This window comes from Schistocerca americana, chromosome 7, assembly GCF_021461395.2.
Source record: "Schistocerca americana isolate TAMUIC-IGC-003095 chromosome 7, iqSchAmer2.1, whole genome shotgun sequence".
Lineage (NCBI taxonomy): Eukaryota > Metazoa > Arthropoda > Insecta > Orthoptera > Acrididae > Schistocerca > Schistocerca americana.
The window spans coordinates 64188234-64211755 of NC_060125.1; the positions used below are offsets into that span (position 1 = coordinate 64188234).

The following is a 23522-nucleotide window of genomic DNA, read 5'->3' on the forward strand; positions in this document are numbered from 1 at the left end:
AAGTACTCTAGTGACAACATGATGCAGTGTCTATCAGAAATACTAAAAGAAATCTGGACAACACACAGATTACCACCAGACTGGACATCTGCATTAATACATCCACTACATAAAAAAGGGAAGAAAACAGATCCTAGCAATTGTAGGGGAATATCCCTCTTACCAGTGACATATAAGATCTTGTCTAAGGCGTTTTTAAAAAGAGCAGAAGAGATACTTGACAAACAGCTAGGAGAGTATCAGGCTGGATTTAGGAAGGGATGGTCATGTGCAGAACAAATACTAAATTTAAAGAACATAATAGAAATGAGGAAAATCAGGAACTTAAAATATGTAATTACCTTTGTGGATTTTAAAAAAAGCCTATGATTCAGTTGACAGAAATACACTGCTTGATATCTTAAAAGAATTGGGACTCAATGCTAAAACAACTGCAATAATTAAAGGTACTTTGACAAATACAAAATCGAAAGTAAAATTTAGGGGAGAGTTCTCAAAATCGTTTGAAATAAAGTCAGGTGTTCGACAGGGAGATGGTCTGTCACCTCTGCTTTTCAATTGTGTCTTGGAGAAGGTAGTTCGAGAATGGAGGAAGGCCATAAATACTAAAGGGATTCAACTAGGGATAAATCCAAACAAGATCACTGTCGACTGTTTAGCCTTCGCAGATGACATGGCATTGATTACAGATTCACTAGACAATGCCCAAGAACAAATAAGAGAACTACAAAAACAAGCAGCCAAAGTAGGACTACAAATATCCTATGAAAAAACAAAGTTTATGACAAACATCTGTGATGCTCCTCAAAATATTGCAGTTGACAACAACACAATACACAAAACAGATTCCTTTAAATACCTAGGAGAGTGGATTACATACAATGCCAAAGAAAAGATAGCTATAGAAACTAGAGCGCACAGAATGGAAAGAGTGTTTCATATTACCAAAAACGTTTATAATAAAAAATCCTTGTCCTGGAACACGAAATTAAGACACTACCAAACAGTGGCCAGACCTGAAGCTCTCTATGTGGCAGAAACACTTAAACTAACAAGAAATGGAGATCTTGAGAAACTAGAGAAGGTCGAAAGAAGAATTTTAAGGAAAATACTGGGAGCTAAAAGAAACGATAATGCTGAATACAGGTTAAGACCAAACAGAGAGCTATATCTGAAAACGGAGAAACTAACTGATGTAATGAGGAAGAGGAGACTACAGTTTTTTGGACATATATTCAGAATGGATAACAACAGACTAACCAAGCGGATATTCACATTACTCAATAGCTACAAATCCAAGCCAGCATGGTTCATAGAGACTGAAAAGCGCATTGAAAATGCTGGAGTTACAATAGACACAATAGAAAACAGAACACATTTCAGAAAGGCAGTTCAAAAGGCAGAATTTCAGGAGAGAAAGAAAATAACTAGACGAAAGTGGACTCAAGAAGAAAGGGAACAACACTCTAAAAGGATGAAGGAAATTTGGAAACTGAAGAAATCTAATACAATGAAGAGTAGCCAAAGTTGATTCATCGTACCCTCCAAATGGGTTATTCAAAAGAAGAAGAAGAAGAATAGAGGCAAACATTCCACATGGGAAAAATAGATATAAAACACAAAGATGCTTTAACTTACCAAACGGGAAAGTGCTGGTATGCTGATAGACACAATAAAATAAAAAAACATATAAACACACACACACACACACACACACACACACACACACACACACACAAATATTCTATCTTTCGCAACCCATGGTTGCTTCATCAGGAAAGAGTGAAGGAGAGGGAAAGACGAAAGGATGTGGGTTTTAAGGGAGAGGGTAAGGAGTCATTCCAATCCTTAGGGGAAAAAAGGACAGGTATACGCATGCACACGCCCACGCACACGCCCCCGCACACGCACACACATCCATCTGCACATATACACACACAGGCAGACATATCTGCCTGTGTCTATATGTGCGGATGGACGTGTGTATGCGCGCGCGCGAGAGTGTATACCTGTCCTTTTTCCCCCTAAGGTAAGTCTTTCTGCTCCTGGGATTGGAATGACTCCTTACCCTCTCCCTTAAAAACCACAACCTTTCATCTTTCCATCTCCTTCCCTCTTTCCTGATGAAGCAACCATGGGTTGCGAAAGCTTGAATATTTGTGTGTGCGTGTGTTTTTTATTTTATTGTGGCTATCAACATGCCAGCGCTTTCTCGTTTGGTAAGAGATGTGTGTGTGTGTGTGTGTGTGTGTGTGTGTGTGTGTGTGTGTGTGTGTGTGTGTTCTCAGTGTATCTGGGAATTGTTAGTAAAATATGGAAGTGATTGTATTTGTGTTGATGGGACGCATGGTCAAAACAGGTATGATTCTGAAGTTACCACGTTGCTACGATTGGATGATGTGTGGTAAGTATTTCTATATGTACTTGCCTCATTTCTAACCAGATGGTTAAATACATTTTTCAGCTATGTAAAATCAGAGAGTGGAAAAATTTGCCCCAATGTGCTCTACATCTACACCCATACTCAAGCAAAACCACTCTGAAGTGCATGCCACATGGTATGTCCCATTGCATCAGTTATTGGGGTTTCTTCCCACTTGTTTCACATATTGAGTGCAGGAAGACTGATTAAATGCCTCCTGTATGCTGTAATTAATCTAATCTTATTCCCACAATCCTTATCTGATCAATAAGTAGGAGAATGTAGTGTATTCTGAGAGTTATCATTTAAATCTCATTCTTGAAACATTTTAAGTAGGCTTTCTGGGGATAATTTACCTCTATCTTCAAGAGTCTGCAGTTCAGTTTCTTCACCATCTCTGTGTGACACAGGTCAAACAAACCTGTGACCATTTCTGCTGCCCTTCTGTGTACATGTTTAATATCCCCTGTTAGTCTTATCTACTAGGGGTCCCACACACTTTATCAGTATTCCAGGCTGGGTTGCATGAGTGATTTGTAAGCAATCTCCTTTGCAGACTGATGGCAGTTTTCCAATAAATTGAAGTCTATCACCTTGCTTACCCAGGAATGAGCCTATGTTGTCATTTCATTTCACATCCCTGTTAGTATGAGTTAGCTGATTCCAACTGTGACTTATTGATATTGTGCTCATAGGATACAAACTTTTTTTTTTATTTTGTGAGGTGCATAGTTTTACATTTATGAACATTTAAAGGAAGTTGCCAATCTTAGCACCACTTTGAATCTTATCAAGATCTGACTGAATATTTATGCAGCTTCTTTCAAACAATACTTATATAGGTAATTGCACCATCTAATAAAAGTCTGAGGTTACTATTAATATAGTCTGCAAGGTCATTAATATACAACATGAACATCAAGGGTCCCAACACTCTTCCCTGAGGTACACCCAAAATTAGTTCTACAACTGATGATGACTCATTCAAAAATAACAAGCTGCGGCCTCCCTACAAAAAAATCCTCAACCCACTCACTCATAAATATTGCTTGATACTCCATATGATGCTACTTTTGACTATAACCATAGATGTGGTAGTCAAATGCTTTTCAGAAATCAAGAAATACTTATTACAATCGGTTTCAAATGTAGGCAAGATACATGGGTCTGTTTCATTTTGTAATATTTTATTGGTACTATTTTTGCCCTGTGACAATGGCAAATTATATACTACTGAAAACAACTACAATCACAATGTGTAAACTTTTTCTGCTAATTCATTGATAAGAATATTTACCACCCTGTTCCTCACGATTGATTAAAAAATATATAATAAATGGAGTATGTTTGTTTATACTCTCCAGTGGTCACTGCCTTGTAGAAGCACTGTCCATGTGCACGGACGGGCTTGCGTGTCCACAAGATGCTGAGGGCTACGCTGGCAGTAGAACAGCTACTGACAGGGTCTTCCATGCTAGACAATCTTCAGCAGAACCTGATGGAGAGTGTACCACTACATCTAATCCCTCCCAAATTCAATCCCATAGTCCTTTCCAAATTCCCCAGAGACCCCAACCTGAGGTATGACGCATGCCATGGCGAGAGATGTGTGGCACATGGGAAGATGAATTATTAATAAAGCCTCGGGGATACCGGGCAACTTCCCCGAGTGATAGCCTCACACTATGTGGGGTTCTATGGTGTTGACCAAATATACCCCCAATTGCCATGGGACCAAAATGGAGAACGTGAAACAATAAGAAACAAAATATGAGGGACATAATGAGACCTCAAACACTTAAACACCTGGGTTGAAACTGATGGAAGCTGTTTCCACAACTGGATCGGTTAATAGACTTGTCTGAGAAGAGGAAACTGTCTCGTAGCAGTTTCATCATGTCAGTTATTAAATATTCATCTGGAGCTCAGAGGGGTAAACTTCTCAATGAACAAAAACAGAAGGAAGGCAGACAATATCCTCCTTAAAAAGAAAAAAATTGAGTGGATCTCCAAAAAAGACTGCCTCAAAGTGAAAGGGACAAACGGACATCTTCCACCTCTAAAGCAGAAAACAAGAAAAGAAGGGAGGGGGCCCAACACTCCCACTTATCAGGATAATTGTATCCAGAAAAAGCCAAGGCATGAATTGAGGAAACAGCTCAACAGTCTCACGTTTCAGGATAACAGTTATCTAACAGGGATATCCACTGCTCAACATGACCTCACAGCAAGTGGAGATTGTTCTGACGGCTTCCTTTGAAAAGATCGAGAAAAGTAATGGTCCAGGGCCAAAATTCAGGAGCATCTGTCTGTATGAAGGTGCTCTTGTGAGGGGATGGGAAGCGTGCACTAGCATAAGGAGAAAGTGCCGAATATATCTCCGTGGGAGGAGGCGAAGTTGCTGGTCAAGACAGCGGCTGAGCTCTTCGAGACCACAAAGTTACCAATTTTGGTGGCAGAACTTCTTAAGGATACTCCTCCAAAGACTGTTCAGGAAAGTAAGGGTGCAGAACCAAAGATCTTGTCACAGTATTGGACAGTAATCAAACAGTAGGTTGTACTGGATGGCTAAACTATCGGGGTTGGAGTCAGTAAAATAGCCACGAGGGCAGTGCAAGAACAGGACCTGAGAGTGTACTTAGTTCTCGCAGGTTACCATTAGGGTATCAAACATATCTGAAGTAACTATCGTGACAATATGGAAAATGTAAGTGTTGGAGATCAACCTGCAACACCATAAAGGAGCAACTACCAGTCTCAGTCATCTTCTGAGAAGATGGGAGGTAGACATGACCCTGATCCAGGAAGCCCCCACCTATTTATATAAAGGGAGTGTTTCAGGCCTCTGAGGGAACAGAGGTAAGCTGATTTATGCTAGAAATCTAAGGAACTCCAGAAGATGTTTTTATGCAAAAACAGAATTCCATTCAGGTGATGCCAGGCTTTTGTTCCAGGGACGTAGTGAGGATCAGAATGAAACAGCATGAGGAAAGTAGCAAGAGAGAAATTGTATTGGTCTCGGCATACCTTCCTTATGAGGTCAGTACTCCTACTTTCCAGAAAGTGAGAAGACTGGTTAACAGCTGCTGACAGCATGAACAACTGCTGGCTGGTGGTGATGGCAGTGCCCGCAACCTGGTGTGGGGAAGCAGTGATGCGAACAGCAGAGCTGGTTACCTCCTTTAATGTTTATCCTAAGTATGGGCAGGGATCCTGTGTTCAAGAACATAAGAAGGGAAGAAGTAACTGACACAACTTTTAAGCCCATTCTGATGGATAGCTATGTAGAACTACAGCATGTGACACTGGAGAAACCCTTGTCTGCCATTCTGACCTCATTTAGAAAACTGCACAAACAAAAATGTACCTTGATGGAACAGGAATCTGGAACTCCAAAAGGAGGAGGTAAGAAGACTGTTCAACCTTGCAAGACTGAAAGGACAATGAGCAAAATATCGGAAGGCCTTTGGCAACTATCATCCTGGAAGGTATTCTGTGAGGAATTGGAAGGTACAGCTACTTGTGCCAGACTTCACAAAATCCTTACCAGACTACCAATTAATTTATGAAGTACTCTAGGAAAGAGCATACTCACTCAAGTGAGTATACAGGGACAATAGGATAGAGGCAGCAGTTTACAGATAATCAGTAGGAAAACTGAGAATCTCCATGAGAATATGTTGATTAACAAATAATAATAAAATACAATTCAGTGTTGGTGGGAATGTTTCAGACATTCAAGTCACCACTTCCAGTCCAGATGGAATCTTTCCAGCTCTACTGCAACAAGCAAGACAGCATTTAATTAGATTTCTATGCAGGCTGTTTACAGTTACCCTAGTGGCAGGAACCATTTCTCATTCTTGGAGGGCAGTGAAGATTGTTTTCATTCTGAAACCAGGGAGAACAGATCATACCAAGGCTAAGGATATGATACAGATCTGTCTGTCCTTTCTTTTAAAGACATCAGAAAAACTGGTTAATATGCACACTAGAGAAACAAAGCTAACTGTGGCTCCTCTAGATGTAAGTCACCAGGCATATCAACCAGGCTAATCATGTGAAACCGTACTTCACCAACTTGGGAAGGTGGAAAAGAACTACACTTTCAGGAAATTGCTCTCTGCAATCTTTCTGGATATCGAAGGGGCCTTTAGCAATGCAACCTTTGGATCCATGGTTAGAAATGCAGAAGACACAGCACAAAGACAATCACATGTAGGTGGATTAAGATAATGAAGATCATGTTGAGCAGAAAAAGGTAGGAACCATCATGATGAATGAGAAAACCAGAGGGCTCCAAAGGGAAGGGTTTTGTCTCCACTACTGTGGAACCTAGTGGCGAATGAACTCACTGAAGAGCTAAATACTAGAGACTGCTTTTCCCAAGGATATGCCAATGATTTAGTCATAGCAATACTTGTCAAGTTTGCTAGTACTGATATAACACTGAACATTGTGAAAAACTGGTGCAGGAAAAAGGATCTAAGAGTCAGCCCCAAGAAAACTGTTGTACCATGCACAAGAAAGAATATCCAGCACACGTACTAGAATCTTAAGCTTCTCAACAAAGCTCTACCAGAAACATGACAGTTGTGTGGCATAAACGGATGTTGTTAGGCAGGTTTCTAATGTTTCTACATCTGAAAGCTAATGTCTTTTCAAATTTCTCACCAGTCACATAAGAGTGATGCCAGTAGCACCACAATGAGGATGCAGATCAGGTTTGCTTTAAATAAATGCTGTAACTGTCATGAGTATTAATTACCTTTGAGATTGAAAGTGGTGAGTTGATGTTAGTCAAGAATGCCTTTAAGGTGACAAAGGCATCATTGTCAACACCTCACCGAGTTTGAACAAGGTCATGCGATAGGGCTACAAGATGCTCACTGTTCCTTCTATGATACTGCAGAAAGACTTTGCAGGAATGCAGCCACTGTACATGACAGCTGGCAGAAGTGGTCACAAGAATGCACAATCGCGAGAAGATTGGACTCCAGACAACCATGTGGTGTACCTGAGAGGGAAGACCATGGTGTTCAGTATATGGCTCTGCCACATCGTACTGCATCTTACAACCTTTACAAGACCTGGACTGCTGTAATGGGCCAATATAATCCTTGATTAATGTGTGCTTGAGATGGTGGTCAAGTATAGAAATGAAACTGAAGGAATAAAATGAAAGATATAATTGTAAAGTGTACCAAAGCTACAAAAGCACTGCACTTTGTGACAGGAAGAGAAAATTTTTTTGACATTAGAGGAGTTCTTAAGATGGTACAGAGGGCTAACAGACTAAGGAGTTTGAAAGTTATTTCAAAAATGGCTATGTGGGGAGGCCATAAAAGTGTGCTTTGTGTTACATATCGGTTCCAAGTCTGAATACTATGAAGTATTTGTAGCCACTCTAGTAAAACTCTTACACTTTGCTGTTTCTCTTCAAAAAGATTACCCTTGAGTTGATAGGTGCATTCAGGCCCTGCATCGAACAAGGGACATGCTCTCTATAAGGGTCATAAGGTTGAGCAAGGAAGCATTAGCATCCAGATGCATTGCCATAATAATTTGCAGCCTCAAAGCAGGTCTCAGTATTAAGAAGGTAAGTGGCAAGCAATACTATTTTTAAATCATATCCCATTTACAATGGCCATTAGAGACAGCACATGTGCTGGATGTCCCATGTCCTGTCCAGCTGCAAGGTATGTGTACTTGTTTCCAACATTATAGTTATGTTTTGTCACTGTCTTAGTAAACATCTGTGAGTGGCTGTTTTAATAAATTACCAATTATTTCTACATGTATGCATGGACAGGTATATCTCTTCCTGCATAGATTTTATGGTGAAGTGCAACTAATGTTAACACAATTGCAAAGCACCTTGAAAACATTGTGGACCCTTTACAAGACAAAGCAAATCAAGAAGAAGCACTACAGCAATCATCAGTTGCCAGCACTTCAAATTGGGAGGCTGCATTATTCAGCAAAGGAGCAATGTTTCTAGTTATGATTGCAAATGTCAGCAAAGAAGTAAGGGTGCCTTTTATTATGGCATCATTAGACGAAATGGTACAGTAAACAACACGTTGGCCATTTACAGATTGCAAAGTAGTACAACTGCTTAACGATTTCAGTTAAAATTTGCTTTGTGACCCATCAGCCAGCTTAATGTTCATAAGACCACTGTGACGTTAATCCAATATGTAACAATATAAGCCTGCTTCAGAAAATGGTTTGACATCTTACGCAGTTCTTACAATTAACCGGCAACTTACCATGTACTACTTGGCCAGTAACCACTGTTTTGTCAGCTTGAGTAAAATGGAGAGGCCCCACAGACAAGTTGTGACCTGTATGGGTCATGTAGAACTTGACACTGATTTTGCCTGACGGCATCTTTGTCAGTATCAAAGATGCTGGACAGGTTTGTTCAATTTTGTTTGATGCTTTCAATCTTTTGCCAAAACTTCTTGTCATGGCAGATCTTGAATGGTGGCAAATGTAGCACAAACAAGATCTCTTGCTGTCAACCATCCCTTCACCAGTTCTCTTTGTGAAGAAAACTTTCTCATCACCCTCCATCTTTAATTTCCACTGAAGAAACTCTGAAAATAAATCTAAGCTCAGTAACAAGTTCAAAACATAGCATGTATGTATTCATTTCGAAAATGATAGTGAATAGACATATTGTGTTTCCTTACGTTCCATTGTATCGAACTCCAGTTCTTTAGTTTCCATACTTATTCCATGCTCACATTCCAGGTGACCTCTTAGCTCTTCCCTGGTATGGCATATAAAAACACCACACTCCGTACATGACAGCTTCAAAATAATGAAAGAGATTACCTAATTAAATGGGGCCACCATTTCTGAACACACATGCACGGCAATGGCATTTCAGAAAGAAATGATTATGAAATAAAAATAAAAATATTACGTCTAATCAAGAAAATCCACTGACTAACAACACACAATATATATAAAATCTGAAACAATGTATTTATTGAGGGGTTAACTTGTGCTGAGAAATCATCATTTATAAAAAAATTTGAAATATTAAGTTTACTCTTAATTCACTTTGACACAGCTACATAGTTGTGGTGCTCACTTAAAATGTCAGAAAACATATGAAAAACAGAAGCATGGGTGCAATCTCTCCTGTACAGCACGAAATATAAAATTATTCTGGGCCTCAGCAGTAAACAGGTAAGCAGTCAGTTAATACCCCAGATTTTAGCTTGCACGTGCCACTTACTACGGGACTCTAAAACACACTTTGTGCACATCTCAAAAAGCCTCATTGCCTGTGGGTAATTGGAAACAGTTCGCAGTACTGTCTGCTGGTAAATTGGGAGTAGTGAGAACTGTACTAATCTGATGCACCACAAAGAGCTGACATCAGATGATAAGTGGCAGTTCAACAGTCTAGGACCAGAGACTGGGTATGGGACTGGTCCTGAAAGTGCATGCAGTTTTACTGTATGGTTAAATGATGATGGCGTCCTCCTGGGTAAAATATTCCGGAGGTAAAATAGTCCCCCATTCAGATCTCCGGGCGGGGGCTACTCAAGAGGACATCGTTATCAGGAGGAAGAAAACTGGCGTTCTACGGATCGGAGGGTGGAACGTCAGATCCCTTAATCGGGCAGGTATGTTAGAAAATTTAAAAAAGGAAATGGATAGGTTAAAGTTAGATATAGTGGGAATTAGTGAAGTTCGGTGGCAGGAAGAACAAGACTTTTGGTCAGGTGAATACAGGGCTATAAATACAAAATCAAATAGGGGTAATGCAGGAGTAGGTTTAATAATGAATTAAAAAATAGGGGTGCGGGTAAGCTACTACAAACAGCATAGTGAACGCATTATTGTGGCCAAGATAGACACGAAGCCCACGCCTACTACAGTAATACAAGTTTATATGCCAACTAGCTCTGCAGATGATGAAGAAATGGATGAAATGTATGATGAAATAAAAGAAATTATTCAGGTAGTGAAGGGTGATGAAAATTTAATAGTCATGGGTGACTGGAATTCGAGAGTAGGAAAAGGGAGAGAAGGAAACATAGTGGGTGAATATGGATTGAGGGAGAGAAATGAAAGAGGAAGCTGCCTGGTAGAATTTTGCACAGAGCATAACTTAATCATAGCTAACACTTGGTCCAAGAATCATAAAAGAAGGTTGTATACATGGAAGAATCCTGGAGATACTAGAAGGTATCAGATAGATTATATAATGGTAAGACAGACATTTCGGAACCAGGTTTTAAATTGTAAGACATTTCCAGGGGCAGATGTGGACTCTGACCACAATCTATTGGTTATGAACTGTAGATTAAAACTGAAGAAACTGCAAAAAGGTGGGAATTTAAAAGATGGAACCAGGATAAACTGAAAGAACCAGAAGTTGTACAAAGTTTCAGGGAGAGCATAAGGGGACATTTGACAGGAATGGGGGAAAGAAATACAGTAGAAGAAGAATGGGTATCTTTGAGGGATGAAGTAGTGAAGGCAGCAGAAGATCAAGTAGGTAAAAAGATGAGGGCTAGTAGGAATCCTTGGGTAACAGAAGAAATATTTAATTTAATTGATGAAAGGAGAAAATATAAAAACGCAGTAAATGAAGCAGGCAAAAAGGAATACAAACGTCTCAAAATGAGATTGACAGGAAGTGCAAAATGGCTAAACAGGGATGGCTAGAGGACAAATGTAAAGATGTAGAGGATTATCTTACTAGAGGTAAGATAGATACTGCCTACAGGAAAATTAGAGAGACCTTTGGAGAAAAGAGAGCCACTTGTATGAATATCAAGAGCTCAGATGGAAACCCAGTTCTAAGCAAAGAAGGGAAAGCAGAAAGGTGGAAGGAGTATATAGAGGGTCTATAGAAGGGCGATGTACTTGAGGACAATATTATGGAAATGGAAGAGGATGTAGATGAAGATGATATGGGAGATACGAAACTGCGTGAAGAGTTTGACAGAGCACTAAAAGACCTGAGTCGAAACAAGGCCCCGGGAGTAGACGACATTCCATTGGAACTACTGATGGCATTGGGAGAGCCAGTCCTGACAAAACTCTACCATCTGGTGAGCAAGATGTATGAGACAGCCGAAATACCCTCAGACTTCAAGAAGAATATAATAATTCCAATCCCAAAGAAAGCAGGTATTGACAGATGTGAAAATTAACGAACTATCAGTTTAATAAGTCACAGCTGCAAAATACTAACGCGAATTGTTTACAGATGAATGGAAAAACTGGTAGAAGCCAACCTCGGCGAAGATCAGTTTGGATTCCGCAGAAATGTTGGAACACGTGAGGCAATACTGACCTTACGACTTATCTTAGAAAATAGATTAAGGAAAGGCAAACCTACATTTCTAGCATTTGTAGACTTAGAGAAAGCTTTTGACAATGTTGACTGGAATACTCTCTCTCAAATTCTAAAGGTGGCAGGGGTAAAATACAGGGAGCGAAAGGCTATTTACAATTTGTACAGAAACCAGATAGCAGTTATAAGAGTCGAGGGACTTCAAAGGGAAGCAAGGGAGTGAGACAGGGTTGTAGCCTATCCCTGATGCTATTCAATCTGTATATTGAACAAGCAGTAAAGGAAACAAAACAAAAGTTCGGAGTAGGTATTAAAATCCATGGAGAAGAAATAAAAACTTAAAGGCTCGCCGATGACATTGTAATTCTGTCAGAGGCAGCAAAGGACTTGGAAGAGCAGTTGAACGGAATGGACAGTGTCTTGAAAGGAGGATATAAGATGAACATCAACAAAAGCAAAACGAGGATAATGGAATGTAGTCGAATTAAGTCGGGTGATGCTGAGGGAATTAGATTAGGAAATGACACACTTAAAGTAGTAAAGGAGTTTTGCTATTTGGGGAGCAAAATAACTGATGATGGTCGAAGTAGAGAGGATATAAAATATAGACTGGCAATGGCAAGGAAATCGTTTCTGAAGAAGAGAAATTTGTTAACATTGAGTATAGATTTAAGTGTCAGGAAGTCGTTTCTGAAAGTATTTGTATGGAATGTAGCCATGTATGGAAGTGAAACATGGACGATAAATAGTTTGGACAAGAAGAGAATAGAAGCTTTCGAAATGTGGTGCTACAGAAGAATGCTGAGGATTAGATGGGTAGATCACATAACTAATGAGGAGGTATTGAATAGAATTGGGGAGAAGAGGAGTTTGTGGCACAACTTGACAAGAAGAAGGGACCGGTTGGTAGGACATGTACTGAGGCATCAAGGGATCACAAATTTACATTGGAGGGCAGGGTGAAGGATAAAAATCGTAGAGGGAAACCAAGAGATGAATACACTAAGCAGATTCAGAAGCATGTAGGTTGCAGTAAGTACTGGGAGATAAAGAAGCTTGCACAGGATAGAGTAGCATGGAGAGCTGCATCAAACCAGTCTCAGGACTGAAGCAACGACAACAACAACAACAACAATTTTTTCCATTAGCTTCAATGGTGTCCACTAAATACTGTAATTCTTCTTCCCGGGTGGCGAGAAGGACCATGTCATCAGCAAACCTCGAACACCCTACTCTTCTTCCTCCAATTTCTACTCCTTTGTCATCTAATGAGCATTGGTCAATCATATTTTCCAAGTAGAGGTTGAAAACGGTAGGTGATGGACAGTATCCCTGTCTTACTCCTTTTCCTAATCCGATCCAGTCTGTTCTTTCTCCTCTCACTTTAATTGAGGCTTTTTGATTAAGATATAATGAGTTTACAAGTCTTCTGGTTTTCCAGTCCTCTCTCTTTTCCCTCATTATAGTCACCAGCTTGTCCCAAGCCACAGTGTCAAATGCCTTTTCTAGATCGATGAAGCACATATATAGGTCTCTTCCTTTTTCAATAAACCTTTCTCTTAAGATTCGTAGGAGCCCTATTGCAGCTCTGGTGCCCGTATTCCATCTAAAGCCAAACTACTACTCGCCAAGGTTCTCCTCCATTACTTTTTCAAGTCTCTTATTAATTATTCTTAACATCACTTTGGCTGCATGTGAAATGAGGCTGATTGTCCTGTGCTCACTGCATTTCTTGGTTCCTTGTTTTTTCAGTAATGGAACCATTACTGTTGTCAGAAAGTCCTCCAGCCATTCACCACCGTCATATATTTTATTACATAACCTCAATTTTTCTCTTATTCTATCTGGGTTGAAGTATTTTAATATTTGTACCGGTACCGTATCTGTACCTACTGCTTTGCCGTTTTTCATTACAGCTATGGCAGACTTCACTTCTTCCATTATGATGGTTGGTCTTTTCTCTTCTTCACTTACACTGTTGAGTGATTCAAGTTCTAGAGTTTCTGGTCTGCGATCATTCTTCCCATCCGTGAAGGACATCATCACAATCTTTGTACACTACCTCTTCATCTTTACTCAAAACGTCCATAGCAGCACTTTCTGCTCTGTTTTGATCCCATGACATAGTCTTTACTCTGTTGTATAGTAAGTCATATCTTCCCTTCCTGTCCAGATCCTCTTTTAGCCTTTTTTCCTAGCCTGTTCTGTTTCTCTTCAGAGTTCATTATTTAGCCTTTGGTACATCTTTCTTGCATCTTCAATGTTCTTGTTTTTAAATTTTCTTCTCTCCTGCATCTTGGAAATCATTTCTTGTGTTACCCACGGTTTTTTTTGCCCTTTTCCCTTTTACATACCCTATATTTTGCTGTCCTGCTTTAATGATTCCTTCTTTCAGCATATTCCAGTACTCATTGGCATTATCAGGTGGTTCTTTGTCACGTAATGTGTTTAGAAACTTATACAACAGCATTTCTGTAATTTGTTCTTTGTGGGATCTTATCTTCTCTAGATCCCACTTCTTCACCATGGTCGCCTTCTTCAGTTTTTTCATTCTTATTTCTATTTCTGCCATAAGTAAGTTGTGGTCACTATTAATACCTTCTTGATTCCATTCCTGTATCTTTCTTCTACCAGCATAAAATTGATTTGGTTTCTGTATTTATTCCCTGGTGATTTCCAAGTGCAGAGCCTCTTCATGTGTTCTTGAACTATGTATTTGGCACTATTAGCTCCCTTTCCCTGCAGGAGTCAATTAGCCATTCACCTCTATCATTTCTCTTTCCAAGACCATGGCTGCCTACTATGTTTCCCTCTACCCCTTTTCCCCACAATGGCATCCCAGTCTACCATTACTATTTTGCAGCATTTTTTATCTTCATCCATTATTCTCTCTATTACATTGTACATTTCCTCTACAATTTGGTCATAATGTTCTGGAGTTGGTATATACACCTGGAAAATCAGTAAATCTTTTTGTGCTCTTTTCAGCCTTACACCACACATTTAGCCAATTCCTTTATCATAATCATTCCTACTCCATTCATTCCTTTTACTTCTCCTCCTGAGTAGTACAATACACATTCATCTGACTGTAACTCTCCACATCCATACCATCTTACCTCATCAACTCCTACGAGGTCCACATGATTCTTTTCCAACCCTCTTTTAAGGTTTTCTAGTTTTCCTGCTTGTTGCAGAGTTCTAACATTCCAGGTATCAATTCTCATTTTGATTTTTTGCCTCATTTCAAGTCGTCCCTCCAGGAGATCCCTATGGGTAAGGTACTTCAAAATGTTCAGTGCTTTTTGGGCCATTGCCTTTAGGTCTTTCAGCTGTGGAATTCACAACAATGTGGAGTCAACACTGAGGCCCAAGAAGTGCAGAGTGTTTAAAAGAGAGGCTGGTGTTCCACGTACACAATTCAGGTACATTAAAAATATGACGAGAATGATTAACACACACACACACACACACACACACACACACACACACACACACACACACTCTCTCCTCTCGGCAGAAAATGTAAAACAAGTTGTTGTGACTCGCCGATCATTCAAAGTGCCACCGCGCAATTAGGCGCGTCCTCTACGTGCGGCGCTGTCTGCCAGCCATGCAGCAGTTGCGCCACCTAAGCGGCCAGCCGAGCAGCGGCCGCTAGACTGGGACTCACTGCTCACTCGAATGCTAACGTGTACACGTCTTGCTTGTCAACTTACTCTGTGACTTATATGTGTTGTGTCGTTCTGAAATATATGTGTTAAACTTGACCTTAAAACACAAGTGTTTGTAGTCCACTCCTCCAACCTCTTCACTGTTAAGTTGCAGCTGATGAGTTGCTGTCGCAGTACTTGAGGAGGAACAGAAAACTGTTAAATCGTCCACAAATAAGGATCATAGCACTGGGCTCCTTACCATAGACATGACATGGTTTATAGCTGTGGCAAGCGGGGGACGTTTACAACACTGCCCTCAGAAACATCATTCTCCTGTACAAACCAATTTGACAGCATGTCACGAGCTTGGTACCAAAAACAGTGCTTTGATAGGAAAGACCAAATGGAGATGGGGAGACGGTCACGACGTCCCGTTGGTGGAGCTGCCCTAGAACAGTGGTTGCCCAACATTTCCTCTGAAGGAACACTGTGAGGATCTTGGTACGTTGATGGAACATCTTATTTATTTTGAAGGTTAATAAAAATTTTAAAAAATGAGAAAAATTTATTTTATTGAGCAATTACTTCAATTTTAAATCATAGCTAGTCACATAGAAATCACAATAAAATTTTGAAAAAAAAAATATCTCCAAAAAATTAATAGTAATAATAATAATGAAACGCATGTTATTAATAATTTTTGTGGAGCAATGATTCACTTCCCATGGAACACAAGTGTTCCGTGGAACAGTTTGAGAAAGCCTGCCCTGGAATACTACGTCTCCGAGTAGAGTTATATACCTTGCTGATGTCAAAGAGTATACCTATACAATGCTGTTTACAAAGGAAAGCCTGCTGGATAGCTGCCTCCAGCTGGGTCAGGTTGTCAACAGTGGATCAAATCTCCTGAATCCACCTGTGAGTGACTTAGGAGCTGCCTGGTCTCTAACATACAGATCTGACAATGGTTAACCATTTGCACCAAGGTATTTCCCAAACAGGTTATTAAGACGATGCTCTTTTAACTACTGCGGCACGTTTTGCCCTTTCCTGCTTTGGGAACAGGTATCAAAATTGCCTCCCTGAATGAGTTGGGAAAGTGGCCTGTCCGTCATAATGAATAACAACATTGTGTGAGGACTTCCTTTGACACTGGTTTCAAGTTCCACAGCATGTCCAGTTATGGCTAGGTGCAGTAAAACAAATCACAGACAGTGGTGAATCCAGCTCCCATACACAGAATGGGCAGTTGTAGGACTCTGAATTGATGGATCTGAATTCCAACTCACCCCTTTCCATTTGGCACAGTAAAGATAGAACAGTAGGTCCTTGCTGGCAGTGGAAGTAGCCATTGCAAAATGCTCTACCATTGTTCGCATAATGTCTCCAGATGTTGTTTGGATACACCCATTTTTCAACCATGCCACTATAGGCTACCAACTGTCTTTACTGGACATCCTCCTGATGGCTTCCCATGCTGTAGCGAAATAAACGGAACAGTTGATAGAGTCCAAAAACACTTGCCATGACCTCTTGTTTGCTCTTCTTGATGAAGTGTCAAACCTTGGCCCTTGTTAAGTGAAAGGCTGCGAGATTTTCCTCCGTTGGGCGGCGGTTAAACCATCGCAGAGCCACACGCCTTACCCAGATTACTGAACAGCACTCACTCATAAGCCCACTATTCGACAGGTAGCCTCCTAGAATGACAAGAGAGGACATTAGGATGGAAAAGTCAGCGGTTTGGCAGATTACTTGTGTGATACAGTCCATCCATTCCTCAATGCTTTCATGAAGTGTTTGGATGCACAGCACCCAACTGGCCCTACTGATCATCATCATGGTGACATTTTTTCTGTGAGAGCTCCATCCAGTAGGTGAAAACAGAGTGGAAAGTTGTCACTGGAATAAAGGTCACCAGTGACTTCCCACTGTACAGAGAGAGTCTGCAGGGGCTAGAGAGCATACAGAGAGGTTGATGGCTGAGAACAACCCAGTAGCAGCAAAGAAATGAGAGAGTGCTTGTGTTGAGGATGCACAACTTATGTGACACAATGAGGCTCACCAAAACCTGACTCCTAGGGCAAGTAGAGGTCAAGCCGCACAACAGGTGATGGACATTGAAGCCTTCCTGTAGGAGAAATCGTCGGAGCTGTTCTACAAAATCCATGAGAAACTCAGTCTTATCACATCTTGTGAAGCAGTGATCCTCTGACACACAAACTTGAACTGCAACTGCTTGCAGATCAGTGGCCACGGGGAGAGCAGACAGTGGTGTGCATTATTGACAAATACAGTAATCCCTCTCTTGGCCCTATCCCTAGTGGGGTCATCTTCGCAATGGAGGACATAGTCCCTTAGAACAGCGGTATCAGATGCTTTAAACAAAAGTGCAGGGGCATTCCTGTGCAAGGAGTTTCCACGTGTACTGAACCCATGAATGTTCCACTGCACTATGGAAGCCATTTATCATGGGGGTTGCACTTTCGCCTGGTTTTTTCCGCCATGGAGGAGACCCATAGTGGATGGAGACTCAGTCTTAGGGTGCAATGAGTGCCCCAGGCTGACATCAACATCCATCAGCTCTGACGATGGTGATAATGATGTCATTAGTGTCAATGTCACTCTCTCTGAGGTCTCTCACGATTCATCATCATCAAACTGCTTCCTTCCTGACTCCATCAGTGGCTGATTCTTTGCTTTTGGCTGATTGTTTTTTTTTTTTTTTTGCTTGGGGAAGCTTCAGAGCCACATCACACAAGTGGTGGTGGTGGTGGTGGTGGTGGTGGTGGTGGTACCACTACATGGTGGACTGGACTGAACCTTAAGAGGGGCAAGAAGCTCCACAGACTTTTCTGACATTCTGTCAGGAAGCATGGGTTTTGAAGTAACTGCAGCAGCACAAGTCCATTGACAAATGCAAGTACTAGGGCTAGTACTAACATTAGTAACTTCAGTTTAGGTTGCAGCATTAGTCTCCTGAACTGGCTGTTTAAGAAAAGGAGCAAAGGAGGTAGTGAAAATGGGTTTTCTGGCCTCATCATACAGGATGCGCTTCACAGTTATAAGCTGTTCTATTTTCCTTTCTACAACACATACACTGCAGTCCCTACCCCAGACAGGATGATCCGCAGAGCATTCACACACATCAGAAGGAGGTGAACAAGCAAATCCGTTAGCAATCTTACCACATTTGCCACAAGTGACTTCTCCTTTACGTCCAACAGTAGTATGCCCAAAGCTCTGGTATTTGAAAGAGTGCATTTGGTTGGGGACATCAGACCAGATGCTTATGCAAAGGAAACCTGCCTTGATGCATTCTGGGTATTTTGTGCTGTTAAAAGCAAATATAAGTGAGTCTCAATTAACCAGTTTGCCATCCATCCTTTTCATTACATTTTAGACACCCACAGTGGCTTCTTTGGTCCATTCAGCTTATGTTTGGGAATGTCGACCAGATCCCTGCACGCTACAATACTTTTGCTGTAGTTCAGAGTAGTATGGAGCTCAGTCTCACTGGCATATTTCTTGGCTTTTTGCAGGTTTGCCACTTGTTGGGACCTTGGGATTTCAACCAACAATATCCCATTTCACACCGGTTTCACAAATTTTAAATAATGTGCCTGCAATCCACCCTAAAGCTTTTTTAAAATAAAATGGTGATACTTTTACAAAGCTGCTCTCTTTCCTTATTCTGACTAGCAACATGCATTCTGTTACAATATACACAAAAAATATGAAATGTTCCTGAGTCTAGAGGATTGGTTACATGAACCCCTCTTGTCAGATTGAGTGTTAGTATCTACCTGCAGCCCACCCATTCCCCTGGAAGGAGGAGGAGAAAATTTAGAGGTTTCCATCTTGGACCCATGAGCAGCTCAGGATATAAAGGTCCACTCAGACAGAACCCTGCTTACCAGAATAAGCCTCGTACAAACTGAAGTTCAACAGTTTCCACAGAGGTTGCCTGCTAATGACTGCTCTACCTTAACAGCCCTGCATCTCATCGGCATGCAGCACACCTTGAGATTGAGGTTTTTTTTTTTATCAGGGTGTACACATGGACAAGAAAAAAAAATTCCCAGATTTTTTTCTGGGTTTCACAGTTAAAAATACACTTTCTCCTGGGTGAAAATACACTTTTTCCATGTTAAGTAACACTACACTTTTCCTCCAACATGTATACTGCATATTGTTGTATTATGAAAGCATAAATATGAATTCCATCAAACACCGCATGTTATTTCCAAAGCATTGAAATCAAGATTGTAAGCCAGTCGTAGCTCATGTCACATGATCTCGCCAGCGGATATTCAGAGCGAAGGACATATGATGTAGTTAGGCAATAGCAATATCATTGTTAAGCAGTGCGTGCACACAAATAGGAAAAGTTAATGGTTTAAATTAATATACATAGTGTTGCTATGAGAAAATCAAAGCTTTCATGTATAATATTGGTCTCTAAGATTAATAAGCTGTAACAGAAGCTAAGCTTTCACATATAATGTTGATCTTTTTGCATATGTAACACTTTAAGATACATCACACAAATGTTAGAGTAAAATTTTTAATAACGACATAAATGTCTGATCTTCTGGGCTCGAAATTTTTCCAAATGGTCATCCTCAAATAGTTGATTTTTAAATGAGAGTCAAACGCTCTGTGATTTAAGAAATTCATGGTACATTCTCGCACACAGTTCATCTTGCGTAAATGGACATTTACTTTGAAAGTAACGCTTTTCAAACAACTGCAATATTTTCCCACAACCTGTTAGAGAAATGGATCTGTTTCAGCAGTTGCCAAAGAGCGCCAGATAACAGGCGTCACCATGCTTGTGCAACTACGATGATGTAGGAAGCTTGTATGTTCATATGTGTAAAACAGTAAAAGATCTTACATTCTGTCATAAACGAAATACTCCAGAGTATTGGAATTTTGTGAACCATACTAAAATGATAATTCGGTTTCAAATGCACATACGTATGTCCAGATTCGGATGTAAATTTTCTTGGAGTACCAGTAATGTATTACCTCATGTTTGGTTCTTTATTATGGCATAACCCCATACGTGGTAGAAGATGAAAACATGCACCTTTGAAATGTAGCAAACAGGTGAAACTAGTCAATAGTGTGGAATTAAACACTTCGTTTCAAATAAATTGACTACCTTAACAGAAAAGATTAATAAATGCCACATTTCTTTAGGAAACTGACAAAGGTAACTTCAATGTTCTGTAAGGCATTTAATGCTTGACTGTCAGAAAGGTGGAAATAAAATCAAATCTGAAACCGCTAATATATTTTATCCTTCCGTAATTATGTGAATGTATTTTAATTGACTTGATAGCTCCCGGCCACAGAAATCCGTTTTGTTTTCATTTGACGTGAGAGCAATAAATGGAAAGGAATCACTAAACATTAACATGGGTCATGTGGAGACTATCCAACTCCCCACTACAGCTCAGACTGCTCTTGCATCAGCCCCGGATCAACAATATTTCTGAACTGCAGCAATACTGGATAGTGTACGCCAGTAAAATTTTTATGGGTTGCATCTTGCTGCTTGCCGCTACTGCTTATACAGCTAACAGTCAAATTCTGTAGCCAGAAGTGGGAGAAGGTACTACACAAGGACGACTCAACTGAGGATGCACATGAGCCCACTCGCAACTACTCAAACGAATCTAATATAAACAGTTGTGACGTCGCGCTCATTGGAGGTTCAAATGGCTCTAAGCACTATGGGACTTAACATCTGAGGTCATCAGTCCCCTGGACTTAGAACTACATAAACCTAACTAACCTAAGAACCTAAGGACATCACACACATCCAAGCCCGAGGCAGGATTCGAATCTGCGACCAAAGCAGCAGTGCGGTTCCAGACTGAAGCGCCTAGAACTGCTTGGCCACAGCGGCTGGCCTCATTGGAGGCAATTCGTTGATATGAAGCACTGCACAGTCTTCCTAAAGCCTTTGACACGTTTTGCTGTTGGCAGGTGCTTGTATGAGCACTGTATTTTGTTGTGTATGGTGCATTTTCTTTGTTTTTTTTCTTACTTTTTCCCCTCTCATTCATGTTTTATTGCTGCAGTATTATTTTGCAGTAGCCGGACACAGTAATATGCTTTGTCAGAGTATTGTTTCTTAACAGTCAAAATTACAAAAAATTGAATGAAAACTAAAACCAAACAAAAAATTTTCCTGGAATTCTAAAAAAATTCCAGGTTTTTCACAGATCTACCGGTTGTCTCAGGTCAAATGCACCCTGTGTATAGAGGTTTTTACCATCCTCACGATCTGGGCGGTAAAACCAAGATCCCCATTTCCTGTGACACATAGTGTTCTGCTGTTGCACCACGCAGTACTTGCTGAAGCATGCCCAGAGCTTATAGTGATGGAGGACTGGCAGCTCTAACAAGTCCCCAGGTCATGAACATCTGGTCACCAGGCACATACCCAGCAAATGAATGCTGAGCCAGAGCAAATTTGTCACAAACATATGGAATTGAAGCATTATTTTAGAAGGAAATTGTTAATACTTTACACCGAAACTGAAAAATTTCTATGTATAGTGATATATTTTACTTACTTTTTGAGGAGCAGGTATGTGCATGTTCTTGTGATGATCGAGGGTAGCAACAGTCAAAAATTTATTATCATGCAAGTCACATGTTTCTTTACCCTTATTTAAATTTATGTCCATGTTGTGGAATGCTCTCAAATGTGTGTATAAGTCCGTCCTTAATGTAAAACTGGTACCACATTTTTCGCACATATTTCCACAAAAATCTGAAATAAAATACGCAAGTACAAAATTGTTAATGGTCTTGTACAGGTGGCAACTAGTTATTGTTACAAAAGCTATATGTTGAAAACATGAACTTGCTGACGACCTCAAATTCTTTCTAGAAAATGTACACTTTCAGATAATTGTGATCGAATCCTTAACCATGTCTTGTAAATTCGGCTGTCAGGACCGAGAGTGCACCCCACAGCTGAATGCTTGTTGTACTGTATTCATTTTAGTTGCTTGTTGCATCTGTCTGACAAACCAGTGGAAAGCAAAGGAGGAATCTGACAACCAATTTTGATCATTTATCTTACAGGTGACAGAGAGGGGGATGAATTCCCGATGACAGATGCACACATTCAAAGCAAATCTGAACAGCATGCTTCCTCAGCAATAACACCATATCATGTGGCATTACTGTCATGTATTGCAGCAATATTGATGGCAACATTTTTGCAGCCAGAAATAGACATAATATACGGCTCCTGTAAACACACCTAAATACTCGTCTGTATGGAATTTGGAATAAACTATTTACCTGGTAGCTATTTACTTAAAGAAGAGAAAAGATTTGCTTATTACACCACATCAAATTTAAACATAATTACAGAATAAGTGCAAATTTTGCTAAAGCTGGTGTGGTTAGTGGTTTCTATATTGGGGAAGGTTGCGAAATTTACCTATCCGAAAAACGTTATGTGGAAAGGCTGTGTGAAAGTTTACAATTACTTTTTAACAACTGTGGAACTGACAAGTGGTCATTAAAACTGAGATAATCACTGGCACTGTCACAATGTCTACAGTGTGTGAAACGTGCCCACTTTGCAGGTGGTTCTTCTGGCTCCAAGTTGTGGTCAATGTCAAGTGAGGCCGTAAGTGCAAGGAAATGAGATACATATTCAATACTTAACACTTCATCAAAATACCTCTGCTAGAGTTCATTGAATAGAATGTAACAATGAGGTAAGACTTAGATAAAAAAAAACCTAACTATGAGAGGAAATCGTCACGTTGCCGGAAATCGTTCAGTCACACAGTCATGTTGTTCTGTAATCACTATTGTTGATATCCACACTTTTTTCCATGCAAACAACTTTCTTTCTTTCTTTCTTTTTTTTTTTTTTGTGCACAGGGATTACATTTCACGATTAGAAATTCCATCTAATGGACTCAGGATAGAAGGAATACTTCTCTATACTATCTTGCCACTAATGGCTGAGCCCCAAGTCCAGGGAATGGCTGAAACTGAGACAAATACATCAATAAGAAAACTGCTAAAGGAAATATTACAACTAGGACCAAATGATTACGTAAATTTTCCCCAA

At 40.2% G+C, this 23522-nt stretch overlaps 1 protein-coding gene across 3 annotated transcripts in view; it reads right to left on the minus strand.

Moving 5' to 3' along the window:
• Nucleotides 1-23522, minus strand: part of LOC124622101 (zinc finger protein Xfin-like) — a 76780-nt gene that overhangs the window by 17909 nt on the left and 35349 nt on the right. For all 3 annotated transcript variants that reach the window (XM_047147703.1, XM_047147704.1, XM_047147705.1), the window contains exons 6-8: nucleotides 21997-22196; nucleotides 9121-9241; nucleotides 8695-9024 (exon numbers count right to left, since the gene is read on the minus strand). In XM_047147703.1, the coding sequence (XP_047003659.1) occupies nucleotides 8695-9024; nucleotides 9121-9241; nucleotides 21997-22196 (651 nt within the window). The remainder of the gene's footprint in view (nucleotides 1-8694; nucleotides 9025-9120; nucleotides 9242-21996; nucleotides 22197-23522) is intronic.